Genomic DNA, 21,173 nt, shown 5'->3' on the forward strand with positions numbered 1-21,173 from the left:
AATTACAGGCTCTGAAAGTCATCTTGTCCAATACCATGCTCAAAGTGAGGGGCAGATTTGAAGGTTAGATTTAATTTCTGAGCTGTATCAGGCTTCTCAGGTTTATTCTAGAGCTTTTCTGAACAGGCTATTGCAATATTAATCGCCCTCACAGGGAAGAACATTTCCTGATATTCAGTAAGAATTTATGATCGTTGCCTTTAATCTTTGAATGTGCATCTGAACGTGGCACAGTCTTCATTAAAACTTACTATACAGCAGAATAGCTTCCCCTCCCCTGGCTTAGTTTTGCTGTGTGAAAACTAAGTGAAATCAAGAAGCCAGTTTACAGGCCAGTCTTTGTTTTCAGCAGCCTGCTTATGTCAGGGGCACATGTAAACATCACTGCACAAAAGAATCAATCTTACTCTTTCATGGTGTTGCTGAGAACTATAAAAAGGTTACAGTGGTATATCCTGAAGTAGTCTGGCTGGGTTGGTGAGAATGATAGACATTAAGAGCTACTGCAGTGTTCTTTTGAACGTTTGAAATTCCACAAAGGTCCCTAGCATAGCTTCTGTTCCTGTAGGATAAAACATTGTTCTTAGCAAATTTAAAGTAAACAGTTAGCTATAAGCTTGTGTAACAGAGCATTTGTTTGATGTTTTAAGGACATTCAATATTACAGAAGATATTGAGACTTGCCATGACTGCCATTAGATTTTTTTTTTTATTTACTGGCAGCACTGACCTCAGCAGAGGTTGGCTTTTGTCAGAAGGTCCATGCTGCAATTTTCAAAGTAGTATCCAAATCTTAATTCAGATTATCAACTCAGATTTGAGGTACGTAAATTTACATATCAACCCAAATTCTGTGAAATTAATGACAAATGATTTCTTGATTACATTCAAGAATTATGTAAAGGCATAGCTGTTTTTATATTGCTGATTGTGGAATAAGTATCCCATTAAAGAAACGTTCCCAAACACTTAAGTCCTCTGCCTGAGATCCTAACAAGTCACCACAGGGAGATGTGGGATGTCCGTGCTGGCTGTGCCAGACATCTGTTACAGGGCGTTGCAGTTCTCTTAGTGTGTCAGACTGTGCTTCAGACCCAGTGATAACTCAGGCTTGCTCTGATACTGACATGTGAGTAGGAGAGTTTTTTTTTCTTTTATATCCTTAGAGATTTGATAGGGTATTTAAGAGTGTGAGACCATTAGAGTAAAATCAAATGAAAACTGGTCCAGCTAAGGATGAAGGAGTATTTTCATCCCCTTCATACCCTACAAATGCTTTTAGTCCATACAGCGGAGTGGGTGGCAGGACAAGTTTGCTTTTGGAGGCAAGTCTACCTGTGTGTTTAAGGGGGCCCTGAGGCATAGAGAAAAGAATTGCCCTTTGTTGTGCAATTGAGCGGGTAGAAATGAATGAGACTGGAGCAAAATCTGATTCTGTAGAGGCAACTGTGTTTTAGCTGTGACTTGTAAGTCAATAAAGTTACGAAAGCTGATGTACACCTTAAAATGTAGTACTTTTGAACAATATTTAGAATTATAGAATTTATAATCAAGCACTTGAAAATTACCAAAGTTTCATTGTCTTCCATATTTTACCAGTTCAGAGTTGTACTTAAATATTTGGAAGTTTTTGTACTTAAAAGTGTAAGTATTACCCACAGGAAGACTCTTGTCTAAGTATTCTAAGCAAAATTATTTTTAAATTAAACTTCTGAAAGTTACACTTGAAAAGGTTTTCAATTCTCATTTTATGATTTTTAAGACTCCACATTTCATGTCCTCAGTGATTTTTATCTTTTTTTTTCCTTTCAAACCATGAACTAATACAGAGTTTTCATACACCTCAACTAAGTGTACTGCTGTTTTGCAAGTATTTCCTTAATATGTGGAAAGAAATGGAAGCCAGATGACCAACCGTTAAGGGAAAAAAAGGAAGTCACACAGAAAAAGGTCAACTTTGGAAGTGAAGTTCCCACTTACTATCACAATGTGTTTAGTCTACACCGCTGCTGAATATTGAGAGAGGAAACTATTTTGGAGAGTGTACATTCTAAGTGTAAATGCTTTGGCACTTCTTTTCTGAGGATTTTATGGGGCTATCTTCCAGATGTCTTGTGGTGAGAACAGGTCAGTTTGTTTGGGCTCTCCCACCCCCCAAGATCTGCATTTGTCCTGTGTAGGAAGCGCACAGAGCCTGCTTCTGAATTTGCAGTCTCATCTTATGAGGAGACTACTTCATACTTGTCTTCACAAAACCAGAGAAGATATATTTTCCATTCCAGATTGCTTGATTTATAAATATGATACTGCAAAATAGCCATAGTGCCACATATGCCTGCTACTTTGATTGCTGTCTCTGGTTATTCCAGTTAATAGTATTTCCCATTGCTAATGGAATGGAGGCTATCCTGATTTGCTGCTGTCTTACAGAGCTTACTGTACTTTGAAGGGGAGAGTATTTGCATATTGATCCAATTCCTAAAGTCCTGAAGCCTCTGTATTTCAGACACCACCTCCCACTCCTCCACCTACTTCTGTCCTCTAGTCCCTTTCCAGGAATTCCAGGAAAAACTATCTGCTGGACACTCTATTGACATCTGGAGTTCCTTGACCAAGAAGCTGGGAGTTTTTAGGTCCGTTTGATTAGAGGCTGTTCCTTTTCTCTCTCTCTCCCAAATTTGCCAGCTTCCTCAGGAGTGGCAGAGGTAACTGCCCTTTAATGTATCATTTATATGGGTGGCTGAAAATTGCTCTCTTTTCAGGATTGCATTGCTATTTAAATGGCAACTTTTGGATGACACCTACCATGGGAGTTAGATAGGTGTAGTGGTAGACGTGGTAGTGCTGTGTTGGTGGTTGGACTTGATGGTCTTGAAGGTCTTATCTAACCTTATACAATTCCATAATTTTAAGGCTTTTAATAATTTTGAGTCCTGTCTAAATTAACATTTTGTCTATATTCTTACTGTAAAAATACAGTTTAGATGAATGTCTGTAGTGCCTACACCAAATTAGTGCCATTAATATTGATTTGCTAGGGATTTAGTCTTTGGACTGCTAGCACAAGTCAGTGGCATCATAAAATGTGTATAAATTACAGTTCTAAACATTTTTCCCCTTTTTGTATCAAATTTAAGATACTTACTGCTTTTTTCCCTGCTTCATTCTCTCAAAAAAAAAAATCATCCATTTTTTGGTAATTTTTGTGTGTATGCCCACAATGATTGAATGGTTAAATCTTCCTTTCAAGGAGATGGAGGGAAAGGAGAAAAAAACACTACTGCTTTTGTGTTACATAAATGAGTTTGTGATGTCTTTTTGTTTGTGTCGAAAAAATAGAAATGTTGATGACTATGTGCTATGACTTGGATGTACTAGAGATTAAAGTAGAGAGAAAAAGGTAAATGGTCGTGGTTCTAAGATGCAGAGAGTAGCCTTGATGAAGTGACCATTATTGGTTAAAGAAAGAGAGGGAAGGAAAAAAAGCAAGATCTTTATTTCCATGCAGGAAGATACAACTTACTTTGTATGACTAAAAATATTGTACTATGTGGTAAACATGGTATGAATTAAAAACTTGTTTACAGAGATATTTTGGAGGTCCTAAGCTGCATTGTTTCTCTGGCATGCTGTGATCTGGAGAGATGGTATGATTTCTTTTACTCCTACCTAAATAGATTGAATTTGCTGGACTCTTTGCCCTAAGTCAAACTTGTTCATATTTGGGAGTCATACTATTTTTTAGTTATTGCATGCATTTGAATATTTGTGACAGCTACAGCTTGTAGAATTTTCTGCGTGGATAGCCAGCTGTTTCTTTCCCGACATTTCAAACTGAAGGACTGCACATGAAGGCAAGTTACTCAGGGAAGATGTTCAAGTCACTTGGAAAGATCAGTTTACATATTTTTGCAGCAATAAATAGTGCTTTTTTATTAAAAAAATCAGTCAAATTAGGGAAATGCTCTCTTACAGTAATCCACTCAAAATACATTCTCTTCGTACTCTGCTTTTACTTTGGGTGTTTTGTTTTGGGCTGGCTTGCTTTTATTATTATTATTTAACTTAGCATATTATGGTTCCTTTAATGAGAACAAAGGAAAATGGGTTGGTGCCAGCTTCAACCAAGATGCCAGAAATTCCTTTGCTCAAGAGGTTTCCGGCCCAGTGATTGAACTCCCCATGCTAAAACTAAAGACAAGTTAGAAAACTTTGTAGAGATAATGAGTGATCTCGCCAAAAACAAATTTTTAAAAAAACCTGAAACAAAACAATAAAAACCACTAAGTGCAGCAAAGCTTCCTTTTAGGTAGGGAAAAACAAAAAATATTGAACTAGAATAAGACTTTCAATCCAAAATTCTTCCTTGTCTTTTCTGAGATATCCTAAAAGTATTTGTAAGTATCTGCTTTTAGTAGAGTAGGAGCATGTCTAAAGATGCCATATAAAGAAGGGGTCCTGTATGGTAAAGTGTTTGTAGACATGAAGGAAGTTTTTTCTGGGATATTCTAACCTGGTCAGATGAAAAAGCTTGCTGCTGTTTTAAAATGTTTAAAGCTCTAAGTCTTAAACAAGGTGAAGGAAGGCTATAAAGAATGAAATTATTATTCCTTTCAAAATTCCTAGTAGCAGCTATGGTTGATGGAAAATCAGCTGGATCAGACATGTAACTGGCATGGTAATTTGCATGCTGTAAATAACAATTAGAAAGCAACAGTTGCTGTATATGTGGGTGGGATGATGTACTATACCATTTCCCAGAACGTCTATTTATTTGAAATGCATGGAAGTGTTTGAGGCCAGGTTGGATGGGGCTTCAAGCAGTCTGGTCTGGTGAAAAGTGTCCATGCCCACAGCAGAGGGGCTGGAACCAGATGATCTTTAAAGGGCCTTTTCAAACAAAACCATTCTATGATTCTCTTTTCACTCTCATTCATATAATTGCATTAAACAGATAACTCTCTCCCATTTAATTGATATTTTGGCGATTTATAGGATTTTAGGAACTGACGAGGGGCACCTGTTAGAACTATAGCCTGCAAAATCAAGATGCTTCTGGGTTGATAACGAGCAGGTTAAAGAAATTCTAAGAACATTAATTTACACAAGTTTTGTTGCATGTTATGTTACTGGAAAGTATTTATTTAATGTCCAAGCATATGGATATAAAGACTCAATCAACATTTAGATGGTGTTGGAGGTCAGTTCTTTCAGTTCCTAGAGCAGTTAAGACTCATGCAATGGTCTTTATCTTTCCCAAGTAAGTTTGGAGTATCTTGTCCAGTTCTGGTCAAGCGACGAGTCAGAGAAGTAAGAAACTATAAGTAATTACCCATATATTAAACTTCTGTAGCTTATTAGAAAAGAGACTGAAGTTGATTTCTCCACTAACAGAAGGGTTTCAGGGAGAGACAAATAATGATCTCTTCTGGTTATGTGCTTTGGGATTAGCTGCAATATATGCTAGTTTTTGCCCAGGCACTGAGAGAGGTGAAAACAATTTATGGGAAGAGCTCTGCATAGAACTCAATATACTATTAGAATCTTGGCATCAAAGGAGAGCTGGCTATGCAGGAAGCTGGGATTGGTGTGGAAAGCAGAGGTTCAGTGATGTGTGACAGAGATTTGTAGGAAATGAGCTTTCAGTTCTGTTGTTCAGAACAATTTTGTTAAAAGGCAGATTGAAAGCTTTCTCTTTTTCCAGTCTGGAAAGGGCATTTGGGGAATTGAAGAAGTGGAGGCTTAGTTGTAGATTATTCATAGGCTGAACAGTGAGGGAAAGTATTGCAGCAGATTGAGGAAAATTAGGTGGAAAAATGAGTGTTTGCAAAATTTGGTGCATAAAGTTTTCCTTCTGACTCATTATTTTCTCCTGAGCACTTCATTAATGTATAGGGTCAGAACTTGGCTTGGGCTAGAAGTCACGTGATACTCTTAAACTGAGGTTTTCAGGCCTTGTATTCTTTCTTTTGTCCCTGGCAAAATATGAATGAGCTCTGAGCTTAGTATGACTCCAAAGCAGTGTTGCAATAGAAGTTTAGAATAATAATAATAATTCCTAAAATGTGTTGATAGGTGCCTTTGTGTAAGGGATGCAAAAGCTGCTGTAACCTTTTCAGAAATCAAGCAAGTTTTTCCTTTGTTGGATGCTTTTAGTCATGGTATTTTCTCTGAAGGAACAATTTACATTATACTTTTGAATACTATAATTAAAAACGACTGCCAGCTCTGTTTTCACAGTTCTGCAGCATAAAATATCTCGCTATTTATTAAGTGTGGAAGGGGAGGACCCCAAAAAAAACCCTCGTTTTCCTTAGAGTGAATGTTTTGTCCTTTGAAAAGTGTTTGATCACTTGAAAGTTTTGCACTCGTGTGGAAGGAGAGGTCATCACTCTTGCACAATGGTTTGGGTGAAATTTCTGTGAAGACTTTAAAAAACAAGTATGTTGGTACAGCCAGAATTAGCTATCATCTTCAATTTTCAGAGGTGTTGGGCTTCAGCATCTCTATCTATTCAGAGAAAATAATTTAAAAGTGATCTAACTATCCGTTATCCAGGACTGAGACTGTTTTTAATTGTTCCTTTGAAATAAACCATATGGCAGTTTTAAGAGCAGTCAATGAATAGTTAAGATTTTATTTCTGTTCCTTAATTTATGGAGTTCTCTGGTTGCTTTTTATTATTAGAAATTGTGAAACTATGAAACACAGTCCTTGCATACACGTCCCTACCCTCAGTTATGATTTTAGCCTGATCTCAGGAAAGACACTTTCCTGTTCCCTTTTAACTTGAAGAGTTATGCTTGGTGGGGTTGTGATCCTGGACAGTTGGACTGCTGGGGACTGGTTGGGGAGCTGGTGAGTAATCTGCCTCCAATTATCTTGCATGTCTTGCTGCACCCCAGTTCTGGGGTTGGGAGAGAGAGATCTGGAGAAATCTAACTGATGAGCTGCAGTAGGGTAGAGGGCATGTCAGCTTCAGTTCATGTTGGCAGTAAAATCTGCCTTTTTTCCTCTGATATTTCAGAAGGCAAACTTCAGCAGCAGGAGAAAGGACAGTTAGTGACAAGGCAGTCATGCTATGAGAAACTTGTTAATATTTGAGGTTTCTGCTGAGGAGCTGTGTTAGTATGAGATTATTTGACTTTTCCACTGTCATAGTATCAGCTATGAAGAACTTTTTTGGGGAAAAAAATAAGTCTTACATTTATTGCCATGGGTGTATAGGCAGTATAGAAAGCCCAGTGGGTGGGGTCCAGTGTTGGGAAGATGAGGGTGCAGCCTTCAAAGTAAGATATGACATCAAACTGTAGGACTTTGAGCCCAAACAAAATGCCAGCTCATGAAAGGAGGAGTTTTGCATATGGACTAGGATGAACTCAGATCCTTTTAAACTTGAGTAAAGATCTATAGGTCAGACAGACCAGGTCTCCGTTTTGAGATGATAGCTAGGAGGGTGTGGATGCCTCAGTTCCAGTGGACACTGGAGCATGCCTGTGAACATAATATTGAAGCCCAATTGCTTGATTCCTGTTGATAGGTCATCAAAAAGAATGAGCTTTTACTAGAACCACAATACAGCTTAATATGAATTAATAAATCTATTCCTGTCCTGTCTCAGCTGAGGTACTAGCACGGGAATCCACAATTGTAAGCATCTCTCTTAATGTGCATGTATATGTCTGCTGATACTGGATACTGTCCTCATAGGAGCACTGTGAGGCTTCATTAAAGATTTTAAACTGCTTTATGATCCTCAGATGGAAGGAGCTTAGAAATGAAGTGTTTGTAATCAGATAACTTAGTAGCACATAACAAGGCTATAACCTATTAACACTGGCTATGAACAGCCTGTTGGCATCAGAATAATTAATGGTTAGGTTTTTGGAATGCAATTGGCCTCTGAAAAGGAATGTGCAGGTTTTGGATATGCTGTTTATTTTTATGGTCTACTCCACTGTTTTCTGAACTACTATGCTGCATTGCAAACAAAAGTCAAACAAACCTCCCAAATCAAACAAGCCCAAAAACTTTTCGTTAGCCATCTTAATATGCTGACAAGAATAGGTAAAGAACTGATACCTTTCAAGTGGTAGTGGAAAAATTTCAATTAAAGCTACAGTTATTTAAGAATTACCCAAACTGGACTCTCTAAATATTTTTGGTTCACTGATAATTTGCTTACTTTCTGATTAAAAAAGCTTTGTCAATAGAGCATTGGTGAGGTGAAATTTTATAGCAGTTATTTCCGCTTGGATGCATAGCAACTCAAGTGAGTGCTTGTTTCTGAAAGTCATCACAGTATTATCAACTCCTTGAGGTAGGCTTCCAGGATTTCAGAAAGGAGTGTTGGCAAACCTTAGTGAAGTTAAGAGGATTTATAGGTCTCAGTAAAACAATTTGGCTTTTTAGAGGGAATAAAATTGTCTGTAGCTTAATGCATGCTGTCATACTTGGTGTGAACATGCATAGAACATGTAGCTGCAGTATTTAATGCATTTTTTCAGGAGGGGGTAGCTGTTTCACGTAGATCTGCATATACATTTGCTTTTATGAAACTGTGTAAATCGGATGTCTAGCAGTTGGTTTGGATTTTGTCATTAGGGATTTAGAGCAATTGTGGTGATCTCTTTGGGTCTTGCCACAAATAAGATGTTCCCTGAGTTTTCACCACATTTCCTAAATTGCTGTGTTTGGATTAGGCCAGCCACAAAACACTCCAATCTGCTACATCCAGCAGGGCAATTCTCTGCTCTGGCTTAGACAGAGCAACCTGAGCAGTTACATCCAGCTGCTTCTATTTCATTAAGTGCCCAAAAATGCAACTTACTTTAGCTATTGCCAGAGTTTCTTGAGCCTGCAGAGACAGATGGTTACAGTGCAGGCTGTAGACATGTTGAAGAAACCCTGTCAGTGGCAGAATCCCCGTTTGAGTTTCTGTACCTTATCATGAAGGTGGGAGCAAAACATGTCAGAACCAGAGCTACACTAGCATTTCACGGCCTCCTGATGAGGCCTGTGGCTTATGTTCTATGATAATACATAATAAAGGTTTTTATTCTCATTCGTAAGATATACAGCTTCTGCCCCCCTGAAATTAATTCCTTTGGAGTGCCCTCCCATGGATCTCCATGTTAGTTTCATTCCATGGTATTGTCATGAATGAGTGATTTAGATGCTTAAAGAATTCCTGTCAAAAGTATTGGCAAAAGCACCGTGTCTGTGACACAGTTCAAGATGTGTTTGAGTAACACTCCCCTGCACATGGTGTGATTCCTGGGGTGGCTTCAGCAGGGCCAGGAGTTGGACTTTCATTATCCTTGTGGGTCCCTTCCAACTTAGAATATTCTGTGGTTCTGTAATTATTGGCAAAAGCAGGTTTTCATATAAATTTGTGCAAGCACAACTTAACAGAGTTTGATGATGAAGTTCCCTCTGTTGCTTACTACCTGCATGAAGCATAGCAAGGAAAATCAGGTTATAATCAATTTGAAAAAGATTTGTGCAGAGACTGGTAATACAAAAAAAAAAAGTGCAGAAGGTAAGGAGACCCTCACGTATAATCACGAGGTTCGGAGTGGACCCGCTTGCCAGACTTAGCCTCCCACTTGGTCAGTGGTTTTGTGTCTAAAGGATTTAGCAGCACTTAATCTTTGGCTAATTTTATGCAGAATGAGTAAGTAGAAGTTCGTATAAGCACAGCAACAATGTAACTGTAAATCTGAGATGGCAGTATTTATAGGCTGTAGTATTTAAAGCAATTTGCACACACCCAGACGCAAAGTGTCACGAAGGTGCATGTCAAAAATTTTCCTAGTGTTCAGGTGTATTTTGGCTTTTTTACTTTCTGCATAGTTATGTTGCATAACTGTACAGAATTAAAGATATATATATTTTAGCAAGCTGTCAGTTCCCTGACCAGGCATGGTTCCATTACACAGTCCAGCATTTCCTACCTGTGTTGGGCTGACTCAGGAGCAAGTCTCCTCACAGCAGGATCGTACCCGCGTCACCATATCCTTTTGCTGAACTGTATTCTTTACTGTTTCTGCACGTTCAAGGTAACATCTGGAAACATCCTGCAGATTTTTTTTTCTATTTTTTTTTTTTATGTTGCAGGATGCTGGGATTCTCTGTTTCAACCGCTGTTAGAGCGGTTATCTGTGGAAATTGTTGGGAAGAGGCTGTGGAGTGTCTGCCTAATGGCTGAGTTGCAGCCTGAGACTTAAAGCAGGCGAGGCAGCAGGAGAGACCGAGTTTGCTCTGCTGTCCTGCGGCTGTTCCCGTGTCTGGACCTTGATCTCGGGTTTATGCGTGTGTGTGGTGTGGGCAGTCTGGTTACAGCCCGCATTAACTTTGGTCTGAGCATGAACCTCTTGTCCTTGAGCCAGGGCGTTGTGTTTAAAGTGGGGGTTCCCCTCCAGGCGAGCGCTGGGGTCGGCGTTCCCGGCGCGCCGCAGAACGGCGCGTGTGGCTGGAGGGACTTGGCATTCACCGTTCGCCGCTTGTCGGCTCTGCAGCCCTCATGTGGAATTAGCATAATTGGCTGCTGGCTTTTTAGCCGGTTTTAAAGAGAGAAGCTCCATCTGGGCCGCCCTCCCGTACTCTCAGGCCCCCCCACTCTGTACCCTCCCTGTGCCTCGCCCCTGCCCGACGAGGGCGGGGAGCAGCATCCCGGCGGAGCGCGGGGCTCGGCGCGGGAGGCCGTCCCGGTGCGGGCAGGGCGCTGTCCCTTTAAGGCGGTGAGTGACAGCGCGCGCGGGGTCACGTGAGCCGCCCGTATTTGAAGGTCACAAAAAAGCTGCTTCCTTTAGAGAGAGCAAGAGGGAGCGAGAGGGAGGGAGCGAGAGGAGAGCGAGGGAGCGCAGCCAAAATGGCCGACGGAGCGTCTGCTGGGTTCTGAACGCTTGAAATAAAAAAGAGAGAGAGCAAAAAAGCAAAAAATTAACAAAAAAGAAAAAAAAAAAACTAAACGAAAAAGCAAAAACACAAAACCATTTTTGGATCTTTTTTTTTTTCATTTCCATTTCTACCTTGTATGCCTCAACTCGCTGGATTTAAGCACTGCTGCACTTTATGAGGTTAGTGGTACGTTTATGTTTTATTGTTTTTACATATCAGTTGATTTTATTTTTTTTTTAAGAGCCTGAGCTGACCGTTTCCATCCGTGGTTTTGCAGAGGTGTCTTTTCTAGCACAAAGACTTGCTTCAGATGTTTTCTGCTTGTACGTGTACGGCACATTTAGTGGATTTTTGGGGATTTTTGGAAGGAGCTCTCCGTACAAGTGTGATGTGGATTTGGAAGATATTTGTAATTTAAAACACCTAGGCAAATTAGAGAAGATCGTTTGTATTTTTCGAGCTGGTGAAGTACAAGATAGTGCTGAAAATCTTGTTTTATTTAAATAGAGCCTTTTTAAAGACAGATTTCTTCCCTACAGCACGCGGAGGTCTTAAATCTGCTGCAAAAATTTGCATGTATAAAACCGGGCTGGCATTCTTTCTGCCTCTGGGTCGGAGCGGGGTCGGCTGGGGCCGTACCTTCCGCGGGAGGGCTGCAGGGCCGGAGCCTCCCCGGGAGCTTTGCGGGGCCGGAGCCGCCCCGGCGAGTCCCGGGAGCTTTGCGGGGCCGGAGCCGCCCCGGCGAGTCCCGGGAGCTTTGCGGGGCCGGAGCCGCCCCGGCGAGTCCCGGGAGCTTTGCGGGGCCGGAGCCGCCCCGGGAGCGCTGCGGGGCCGCGGCTCGGGCCGGGCCCGGCGCTGCCGCCGCCGCCGCCTCGGGGCTCGGCCGGGCTGGCGGCCCATCCGGCGTGCGCCAGGTACTCAGGAATGTGCGGGATGCTGGCCGCTGCCGGGGTTTTGTGTTCCACGGAAAGCAAGCTTTCATCTCCACCTTAGCGCAGCCCTTTGCCTGCATTTACTCTCTCGCTTTTTTTTTTTTTTTCCCCTCCCCTCCAGCCTTCTGTGTTGCTAAAAATTTAAATCCGAGTTATTTTTTGCAACTCCCTCCAGAACCAAGCAGAAAATTAAAGGGAAATAGCTGGAGCTTGCTTTCTGAGAACAGGCCCCTCCTCCTGCATTGTAAGAGTGTGATGTAATGCTCCTTTTTGTGAGGTTAAATGAAAAAAATTCTGTGGTGGTGCACATTTATTCTTCACCCCTTCCTCACGGGTATTGCATTGTGATATTTTGTGATAGCTGTAAGCAGCAGATAATTCTGCAAATAATCGTGTGAATGTACTCCACGTTGCAGTGCATTAGTGCAATGATTGTGGTTAGCAGGTCAACTTTCTAAGCCTACAAGATGGCTCATATTTTATATTTCTTTGTGGCTTTACGTGCATACAGTTAAATGGAGGAGACAAATTTCAATAAGCTTGTTGAAATTGTATCTGGCTGTTGTCATTACAGTTTTGTACATATTGGGAGTTTTTGTTTTTCTGCACTGGCTAGCAAATATTCAAAATAATTCTGCAGTACGTTAAGTTTCTCATGGAAATTAAGAGGTGATGTGTTTGGAGTGGTTTTTTTTTTTAAATTTAAATGAGAGGAAGCCAATAAAAGAGAACTTTGTTCACATTTTACGCAGTGTACTTTGCTGGTAATTTTGGTCATTAAGCATTTGGTAGTAATGGATAACCCAGTTAATATGTGAAGTAACACATGCCCTTTGCTTAGTGTTAATGAACTTAATAGATTCCACCTTCTTGGTACTGGCAAGTATCTGAGGAAATGCTGTAAAAACGTTCGGTGTCTTTGACATGATGTAACCTGATGGCTTTTGTTATTCAAAACCTTCTTGGGCTCAGTGGAGATCTGGATGTAGCCAGAATATTTTGAACCTACCTGTTGATTGACAAATAATAATTAGACATTAGAACTGTTTTCAAATGCAGTGTAAAGTAGGAGTTTTCCCAGATTTGTTGCTTACTGGACAGAAACATTAGTTACTGTAGTTTACGTGATAATTGCAGTAGAACAGCATGGGTGAAATAATGAGGAAGTCAAGAAAACCCAGATTGTGTCCTGAGCTGGCAGCATTGTAGGATGTAGTCTTCCCAGAATCGGCACTTCAGAACAGTACTTGCCTTTTCTGTGTATTTTTTTGCCTTCGTGCCTTACTGCCTACGTTACACACTTGCAGAATGTGTAGATGTTTGTAGATTTAACTTGATGGTTAAGGTGATGGAATACAGGGTGGTTCCCAATAACTGCAACTGCTCCTAGCTACAGAAGCTGTTGTGGTCAGACGAAAGGCAGCTATTGAGAATAATAGGTATCATTCCAATAAGGAGTCTCAAACATTTTAGCAGTTTTGTGAGGCTGTAACTGTGTATAGGACCAATTAAAGCAATTCCTCTTAAAAATACACTCAGACCCCTCAGATCTTACAGCATAGTGTGTTGAGGGCTGTGCAGCCACAGGATTTTAAGCGTGAATCTGGGCAGTTCTCAATGCTGTTTGTATTTGGTGCGTTCCTGCAGTACAACAGGAACAAACATTTAATTTTGAGGGACCTGATTTGGGTTGCAATTTCTAGATCAGTTTGAAGTTTACAGAGGCGTGGGGGTAGGGGAAATTTTTTTGCTTCATTCAGTTTGAAGTGACGATGCTGAGTTCAGAAGCTTTATTAAATTTTTCTGTTTGCATTTGCATGTCAATTGTTATTGGTATCTACAGGAATCAGTCCCTTTCCGAAGCAGACTGTTTTAGTAGGTTGAAAGCTACAGTGAAGTCTGTAGTCAGCAGAACCCCTGGAGATTTTTGCATTACATTTAAGAGATTCTTGAGAAATAATTGACAAGAAAAACCTTATTACCATTGAGCTTCAATATACAGGAGTCTGCAATTCTAATGGGAAAAAATTAAGGGAAAACAAGTGACTGAAAGATCAGTATGCTTAGTTTCAGTTGCTTTTCTTTTAGCCTCTTTCTCTCCTGCTGAGAAGGAAGAAAAAGAAACTTTGTAAGATCATGCAGTCTTTGCCAGCTGATTTCAACTAAACCTTTTTAAGATTTTTGTTTCTTACCTATTAATAGATGGCTTAGTAGAGGAAAAGCATCTAAATTTATGAGGAAAAAAATCCATGGAAATATAGTATTTCTGGAAGATATTTTTTATTCACAACATTCCTGGTACCCGTTTAGAAACTTGTCTTGCATCTTGAAGCACAGTTCTTTAATTCTGGTCATTATGGATCTACATTCCATTTGGACCAGGGTGGAAGGTGAGAAGTTTAATATGCAGTTTATTTTGAACGTTATTTATTGGAAGCTGCACTCTTGGTATTCTCTTCAGCTGCTAGTAGTTCATAACTGAGAAGTTTCAGGGTTTTTTTTTTGCTTTAATTGATTAAGAAACTGTCTACTGCCTTCCTAAGAGCTGTTTCACCTTGTTAAGTATTGGTTTCCTGTTTAAACAGTCCAAGATTTGAGTCAAGAAAATAAGATACATAGGATGTCTAGCTCCAAGGACCTGTATTTTATGTCCTGTCAAGGGAATCAGGTGTATCACAGTTCTAGTATTTTTACCTTGGATTTCAAGTAGCTAATCTTTAAATATTGGGCTAACATTGCTTCAGAATTAATTTGCTAAACAGATGTAGAATTCAGGTTAGATTAATACAAAGATGTATTTCTTCTGAAATCATTAGTTGCTAATGTAGTGCTAGAATTAGCCGTGTTACATGGTATGATTATATGTGCCATATTTCAAATATTGGTCCAACAAGTTGCTTGAAGTTGGGTGTTAAGATAACAGTTTTTGGCCATTTCAGCATTGAAGGCAAATGTGGATGTATCATGGAGATAAATACTATATATATTGGGAATATTTCTATTTTGTTGTTATGATGGTGCCGTAATTGCTCTTCAGAACACAGGAGGAAGGGTGCCTTTCCGTATTTGTGGTGATTTTCTGTATCTGTGGTGAATTCCAACTCCAGAGCTGTACATTTAGCACCTGTCACTGCTTAAGTTCTCCTTTACACATAGGCTTCCTACTAAAGAGCACAACACGGGGGGAGGGTGGGGGGGGGGCGTGGTGGTGATGTTTTGTTTTTTGTTTGGTTGGGGTTTTGTTTTGGTTTGGCTTTGGTGGGTTTGGGGTTTTTTTTCTTGCTGAGACAAGACATATATTCTGGGAGCAGCATGAATATGTGCAAACTCTTGGTTTTTTTTTGGTTTTTTTTTTTTTTTTTTGTACCATTAACACACTTTTGAAGGAAATTTCTAAGGCTAATGGATATTGTCATTTTAAAGGCTGTTTTCATGTCTGTATACACTATGCCGGCATTATAGTTTAAGGATTAAATACCTTGCTGCTACTACAGTTGTGTATTTTTAAATAATTTCTGAAAAGTTGTGTCTTAAGAACTGGTTGATGTGATATTTGGGTGTTACAGCTTGGGTAAATTGGAGGACTTCTCATTCAAAATACTGTACTTTAAGGACTAGTTTTAATTAGCCTGTTTAGTCATGTGGGAAAACATAACATAAGGTGCAGCCATTGGAGTTTTTTTCAGATACCTAAGAGAAGATAGATTTATAAAACACGAGATGAACTTTAAAGGCAGAACAAACCAAAATGGGTTGAACACCACGGAAAAATGTGTGCTAATACAGCTGGAAATAAACTAGTGAAGGCAGTTCTGTTAAAAACAGAAAAACAGTTAGTAAGAATGAAAGTTGACTACTGCTCCTTACAGTGGTGCAATTTGTGCTGAACTCAAATGCATGTTTGTGTATGCTAGGCAGAGAAAATAATGTAAAAGTACCTTGCCACTGATAGGTGGCAAAACGCTTAAAAGTATAAAGCGTTTAAATAAATGAAAATGTGTGTTAAATTGAGACTTTTAGATGTGAAATGCGACCTTGGAATTTACTACAACTAAACCAAAACAAGGCATCAAGATACAACTGTGTTTGATTTCATGCCAGCAGGTGACTTCTCTTAGGATGGGATGTGTGAGGCCACATTTTAACAGTGGGGAAGATCAACAAATTTTGAGGTTGCTCCAATAAAAGCAGCAAGAAATTTTGCAATGAGGTAGTCTAGCAAAAAAACACTTCCACTTTTTCTGTGTTTATTTCTATAGATATATTCTCTGCAAAAAAAAACGTAGTTGTCTTCTTTTGTGTCAGAAGAGCATCATTTTGCCATGGAGCTCCATTGTAGTTGGGTGTGCTTTGAATAGCATGGCTACTTCAGCAACTAAAAAGCAGAAAGGCGTGAATTTTTTTAAATCAAGGTGACCATTCGTTTTTAGTGCCTTGAAAGTACATGAAACCCCAGTGTGCATGCTAAAATTTTAAGGGAAGCATGCTTATCTTTCCTAGTGTGCTTAGCAGATGTAGAGTTAAGGCTTCCTGAAGTACAGGTCTGAGTACGGCAGCTGAACTGATTTAAGCTAATGCAGAATATCGACTTAATTTCTGAATCAGAGAAGAAGTATTTCTTTAGAAAATGAAACAACACAAAAATTACTTCTGGTATTCTCTGTGGGGTTTTTCCCCCCCCTTATTAGGCACAGCATTTGCTGTATAACATAACCATAAATCTGCTGTTCACTTGTAATCTCAGTGGCTGTTGGGCACAGCCGCCATGTATGTAGGAAAATGGCAAAACTTAAGCTGCAGTGGCACTGCTAGAATTGGGGATTTTAAAATAGCTTTTGTAGATTCTGAGTTTTTTGAGCTAGTTGACCTATATGAAAATAGCAAAGGTTAAATGTATGATCTCTTAATGCCACTTAACCATTAATTAGAGTTGAGCTTAATTGTCCCATTTTACATGTGCTTTGTGTGCAAATTTACACAAATGTGTTGTCGTTGTGGTTCATTGTATGTTTGTGAACTTGGCTGTGCCTGAGCTATCCAGTTTTCCAGGATGCAGTGTCCTGTGTCACTTAAATAAGTCTTCAGTATTTTCTTCCACTGTTTCCCTCTGATTTGAATTTTAGTATTGGCAGTAGAAGACATTGCAAGTTAATATTAGAGTGCTAATATAGCAGCGTTCACGCTCTTGTTGCTGCTTCTGTATTAGCATTTATATTTTTAATTGTATATAATTTTGCTTAAGCAATCACGCCGGATTCAGGGTCTGATTTAAAACATATAGTTCTAATTCTGTGTTGATACTCTAGATGTACTTGACTACAAAACAGCAAGATATTGACTACTGAGAACTTCATTGACTAGAGTGAAACTGATATATTCTGATACATCACTTTGCCAGCTAAAAATATAATATGCTTGTGCTCAGCCTTTTGCTGAACAATTCATAGGGAGAATGATTTAATCACAACATATAAGTGAATTTTGGTATTATAATGCTTGGAAATTCTAATCTGGTAGCTCTCGCTGGATTTTCTCCAGGCTGTTCTGCTTCTTATTTGAAGAGAGTTTGAGGACAATAAAAATGAAAATGGCTACCTCCTATATGCAGGGGAAGAGGGTAGAAGGTACCAAAACTTAGCACGTTTTTTCTTAGCTTATTCCTGTGTGCACTGAAAACCAGTTGTCCTGTGAAACAGAAAATAGTAGATTGCTTCATTCCCATGTGAATTTTTAAAAGTCTTCTATATCGTAGTTAAGACTATATAAATAAACCTTTCCTGTTTTGTTAGATTTTGCTTGGGAATAATTAGTGTTATCACGTCACTGTTTTAGTTAAGGGATCTTCTGTGATAAATTTTAGAAAAATACAAAATAATACACTTAAAACTGGTTAAAAATATGGCACATGGAAATAGAGGATGTCTTGTTGAAGTTACATATATGTAATGTTATGTCTAACTCTGTTTTTCTTTGTGTATGCCGTTAGAAGTTCATGTGCACTGGTTGGAATCTAAATGTGGGCTAGGTTCAAATTGCCTCTAAAAATGCTTGGTTAACCTGAAGTAAAACTCCAAAAGCTTTTTCAGCCTACTATAAAAGATGGTTTCAGCTGGTGCTACATAAGGTAGTTGTAGCAGTATTAATGGGAATTTTAAATTAAATACCCTTGTGTTACAGAGTCAGGTTTTCTATTGCTTTGCAGGTAATGTTCACATTATCTGCTCAATTCATATCAACCAGACCAAGCAATGCTGAGAAAGAGAGAGAATACAAGGCATTAGGGTTACTTTTGTTTGATTTTTGTCTTGGCCTTTGTCCTGTAATTCTGTTCAGAGCAGACCTAGATCACCTTGGCAGGAGCACTTCCTAACCAGTACACTGGCCTTGCTGTAGCATTTGTGTCTGCTTTGTCCTATGGAAACACACTGATGGTGGTGTGGTGTGGGAAACTGTAAACAAAATCTCATCTAGGTGGAGAGTAGATCTCCCTAGTAAGTTTGGTTACAGGTACTTCTTCAATAAGGTATTTCTACTAACTTTCCTTAATTGGCAAATATGTTTTGAAAGCCTCTGAATTATAGTAAGAAGGCTTAGTAAGTGGCTTGGGATGGGAGTATCCTAAGCCTTACATGCAGATAATTTTTCAGCTGTTTGAACCAGTTTAGTCTTCTTGTGCAAAAGCTATCTGAATTTGCATATAACCACCTCATCTTGCATGGTAGCTATTCTGGAATGGTGACTTCTGATTAAGTCCTTGAGTCCTTGAGACTGTTTTTATCACAAAATAGCACATTATTCTGCATCAAATTGACTCTGCTGCGTTGTTAGTTAGGAGATAGTTTTGCTCTACATTTACCAGTTACTATAAATAAAATATATATCCTGACACAGAAAAATTGTAGGAAGTGTGTTTTTACCAGATTTTGGGTATAACAAGATGAAAAAGGCAAAAGCAGATAAAAGCTAAACTTTGAGAGGCTAGAATTTACCTTGGAAGCTTAAAGTATCCTAAAGCCACAGTTGCAGAATTCTTTAAGCTAGCTTGCTGTAGTTGGGTCATTAAAAACCAAGCAGGTTAGTTTTTGGAAAGTCAGACTGTCTCGATAAAGTTTTGGGGACAAGATTGTTTCTTAGATGTGGATTTAAAGGTGGTTGTTCTAAAGATGATGAGCTGTACGTGGTGTTTTGTGCTCAGAAAAAGCTGAGGTTGGCTGTGTCAGTCTCCATTACATTCTGCTTCAGTCTGGGTAATGTGAAGTGAAACTCTTCTGCCATGGACTTGGGAGTATGGGGTCAGCTTAAGTTTATATAACTTCTCAGGATCTTTGCTTAAAAAAAACTTACCTTTTAAATGATGTTTCAGTTACTGTTAGGTAACTTAGTTGAGCCTAAGTGCTTCTTCCCCTTTGCATTCTTAGGCCATTTTTCTATTGTTTAAGTACTATTCTAAATATTAATTGTTGAGATCATTTTAGCTTGAGCGTTGTTCGCTCTACGTGTTTAATGTTAAGCTGTTAAAAGCAGGCTTCATCACTGCCTCAGTGCATTAATAAGAACAAGGTTGCAGATTGAATTACATGCTATAATTAAACTTACAATGAAGAGCAATTTCCTTTTTTTCATTGTGTTTGTTAAGAAACTTTGAAATAATTGTCTATTTTCCAGCTTATTACATTTTTTTATATTTGTGTGTGTATGCACATATGTAATAAGTGAATGTTGGCAGTTACTACAGTTAAAAACCACCAGGTATCAACTGACAGGTAGAGACTTCTTGGCAGGGCAGAGGTGTTCAATACACAATAAGAATGGCTCTCAAAGTCAGTTCAAGTTTCGTGTTTGGGAAAAGCCTACACAAACGAAGCAAATGCCTTTCTGTAAGGTAAGTGTACAGATGTTAGAGGAGCAGCAGAGAAATCCAGAGGCTCTCTGAAGGCCACACAGAAAGTCAGAGGCAGAGCCAGACTTGAACTCAGAAGTTCCTGGCTTGTGGCCTGGGGCTGAAGCCAGTCATACACAGCTGTATTGAATTGTGAATAGAATGATGCTTTTTTTTGTTGGTTTTTTTTTTTTTTTTTTTTTTTTTTTTTCTTTTTTTTCTTTTCATGGATTTGAGGGAACAAAGCTGATTTAACAGAAATCGTCATGTGCAATTGTGTAATTCACCTTTCTCAATTTCAAGCACTAAAGCTTTGGTGTTAAAGAGTTGGTTCAGCACTTGTGGGCTTCCACTTGCCAAGGAGCATGATTATCATAGCTGGGTCACAAATTGTGACAAAACCTAGTGCAGTGCCTCGAGGTCAGACTAAGGGCTTTTTCTGAGTGTAGAGGAATTCAGGATTAAAAGCTGCTGCTCTGCATGCTACCTTGAGAAATACTAATGACATTAAAAAAATGCCCTGAAATTTGATTTTCTTTGATGTTTTAAAATAGAAGTAAAAACCTAATCCAGACATAGTCTGCCCGAAGTTGACTGTTTATTAAACTGAAATTCACGTTCTATATTTAACACTTGTGGAGTTTTTAATGAGGCTTTAAACATTGTTATCCTTCAGTGCAGTATGAAAGAAGTGAGAACCTGCTGTAGATTTGCTGCCCAGTATTTTCTTCCTTCCTGAAGTAAAAGCTTGAAGTAGCTTCTATTGAATGTATGGACAGCTCTGGTTATTTCAGGAGCTCCCTTTAGGAAGAAGGTTTTGATCTAAAATATTATTACACAATGAACATCACCACTGTGAATTATTTTTCTGTGCTGTTAAAAATCCTGACAGGGATTTAAAAGTCCATTTCACAGTAAAAGGGACATCTTTTCCAGACATTAATACCAAGGTTTACCAGCAAAGTAGAATTCTTCTTTTTTTCCATGAAGTACTTTAATTTGTGTGCTGTTTTTTGCTAACTGAGGCTTTATGCAAATGTATAGTAAGGTTATTTTCCTAAATTATGAACGTGGAACTTAGCCAGAGAATACAAACTAAAAAAAAACCAGAACCAAACAAAACACTGAGGTGGTTTTTGTTTGCTTACCAGGAAGTAAAGCTTTGTTTTGTCTATTGAAGGTAGCAAAAGTGCTAATTTTTTTTTTTTTTTAAAGTCCAAGTATCAAAGCTTAACAGTAAAATATCTCACTCCTGAGGAATTGAAGCACTGATGTCTCCCAGTGTGTGCAGTGTGACTATACCTGATTCTTTGAAAAGAATTTTCTCTTGAGTGGTATGCACTTTGAGGATGCATCTAAAAATTTCATTGGTAATTAATGAAAATCAGAATAATTAATTTGAACATTACAGTGGTCTGCTTTTTTACTCGCCCTCCATTTTTATGCAGTGTCATGGTTTA

General features: G+C 39.0%; 1 protein-coding gene across 9 annotated transcripts in view; it reads left to right on the plus strand.

Annotated features, from left to right (window-relative positions):
• The window catches only part of TNRC6B (trinucleotide repeat containing adaptor 6B), a 131,284-nt gene that overhangs the window by 40,180 nt on the left and 69,931 nt on the right, over positions 1 to 21,173 (plus strand). Inside the window, exon 1 of one of the 9 annotated variants that reach the window (XM_056481804.1) lies at positions 10,547 to 11,081. The exons of 6 other annotated variants lie outside the window; for them this stretch is intronic. In XM_056481804.1, coding sequence (XP_056337779.1) covers positions 11,077 to 11,081 — 5 coding nt within the window. In that variant the 5' untranslated portion in view covers positions 10,547 to 11,076. Of the gene's footprint in view, positions 1 to 10,546; positions 11,089 to 21,173 lie in introns of those variants that run through there. 2 more of the 9 variants (XM_056481803.1, XM_056481801.1) reach the window with 2 other exon arrangements.

This window comes from Oenanthe melanoleuca, chromosome 1A (assembly GCF_029582105.1).
Source record: "Oenanthe melanoleuca isolate GR-GAL-2019-014 chromosome 1A, OMel1.0, whole genome shotgun sequence".
Taxonomy (NCBI): domain Eukaryota; kingdom Metazoa; phylum Chordata; class Aves; order Passeriformes; family Muscicapidae; genus Oenanthe; species Oenanthe melanoleuca.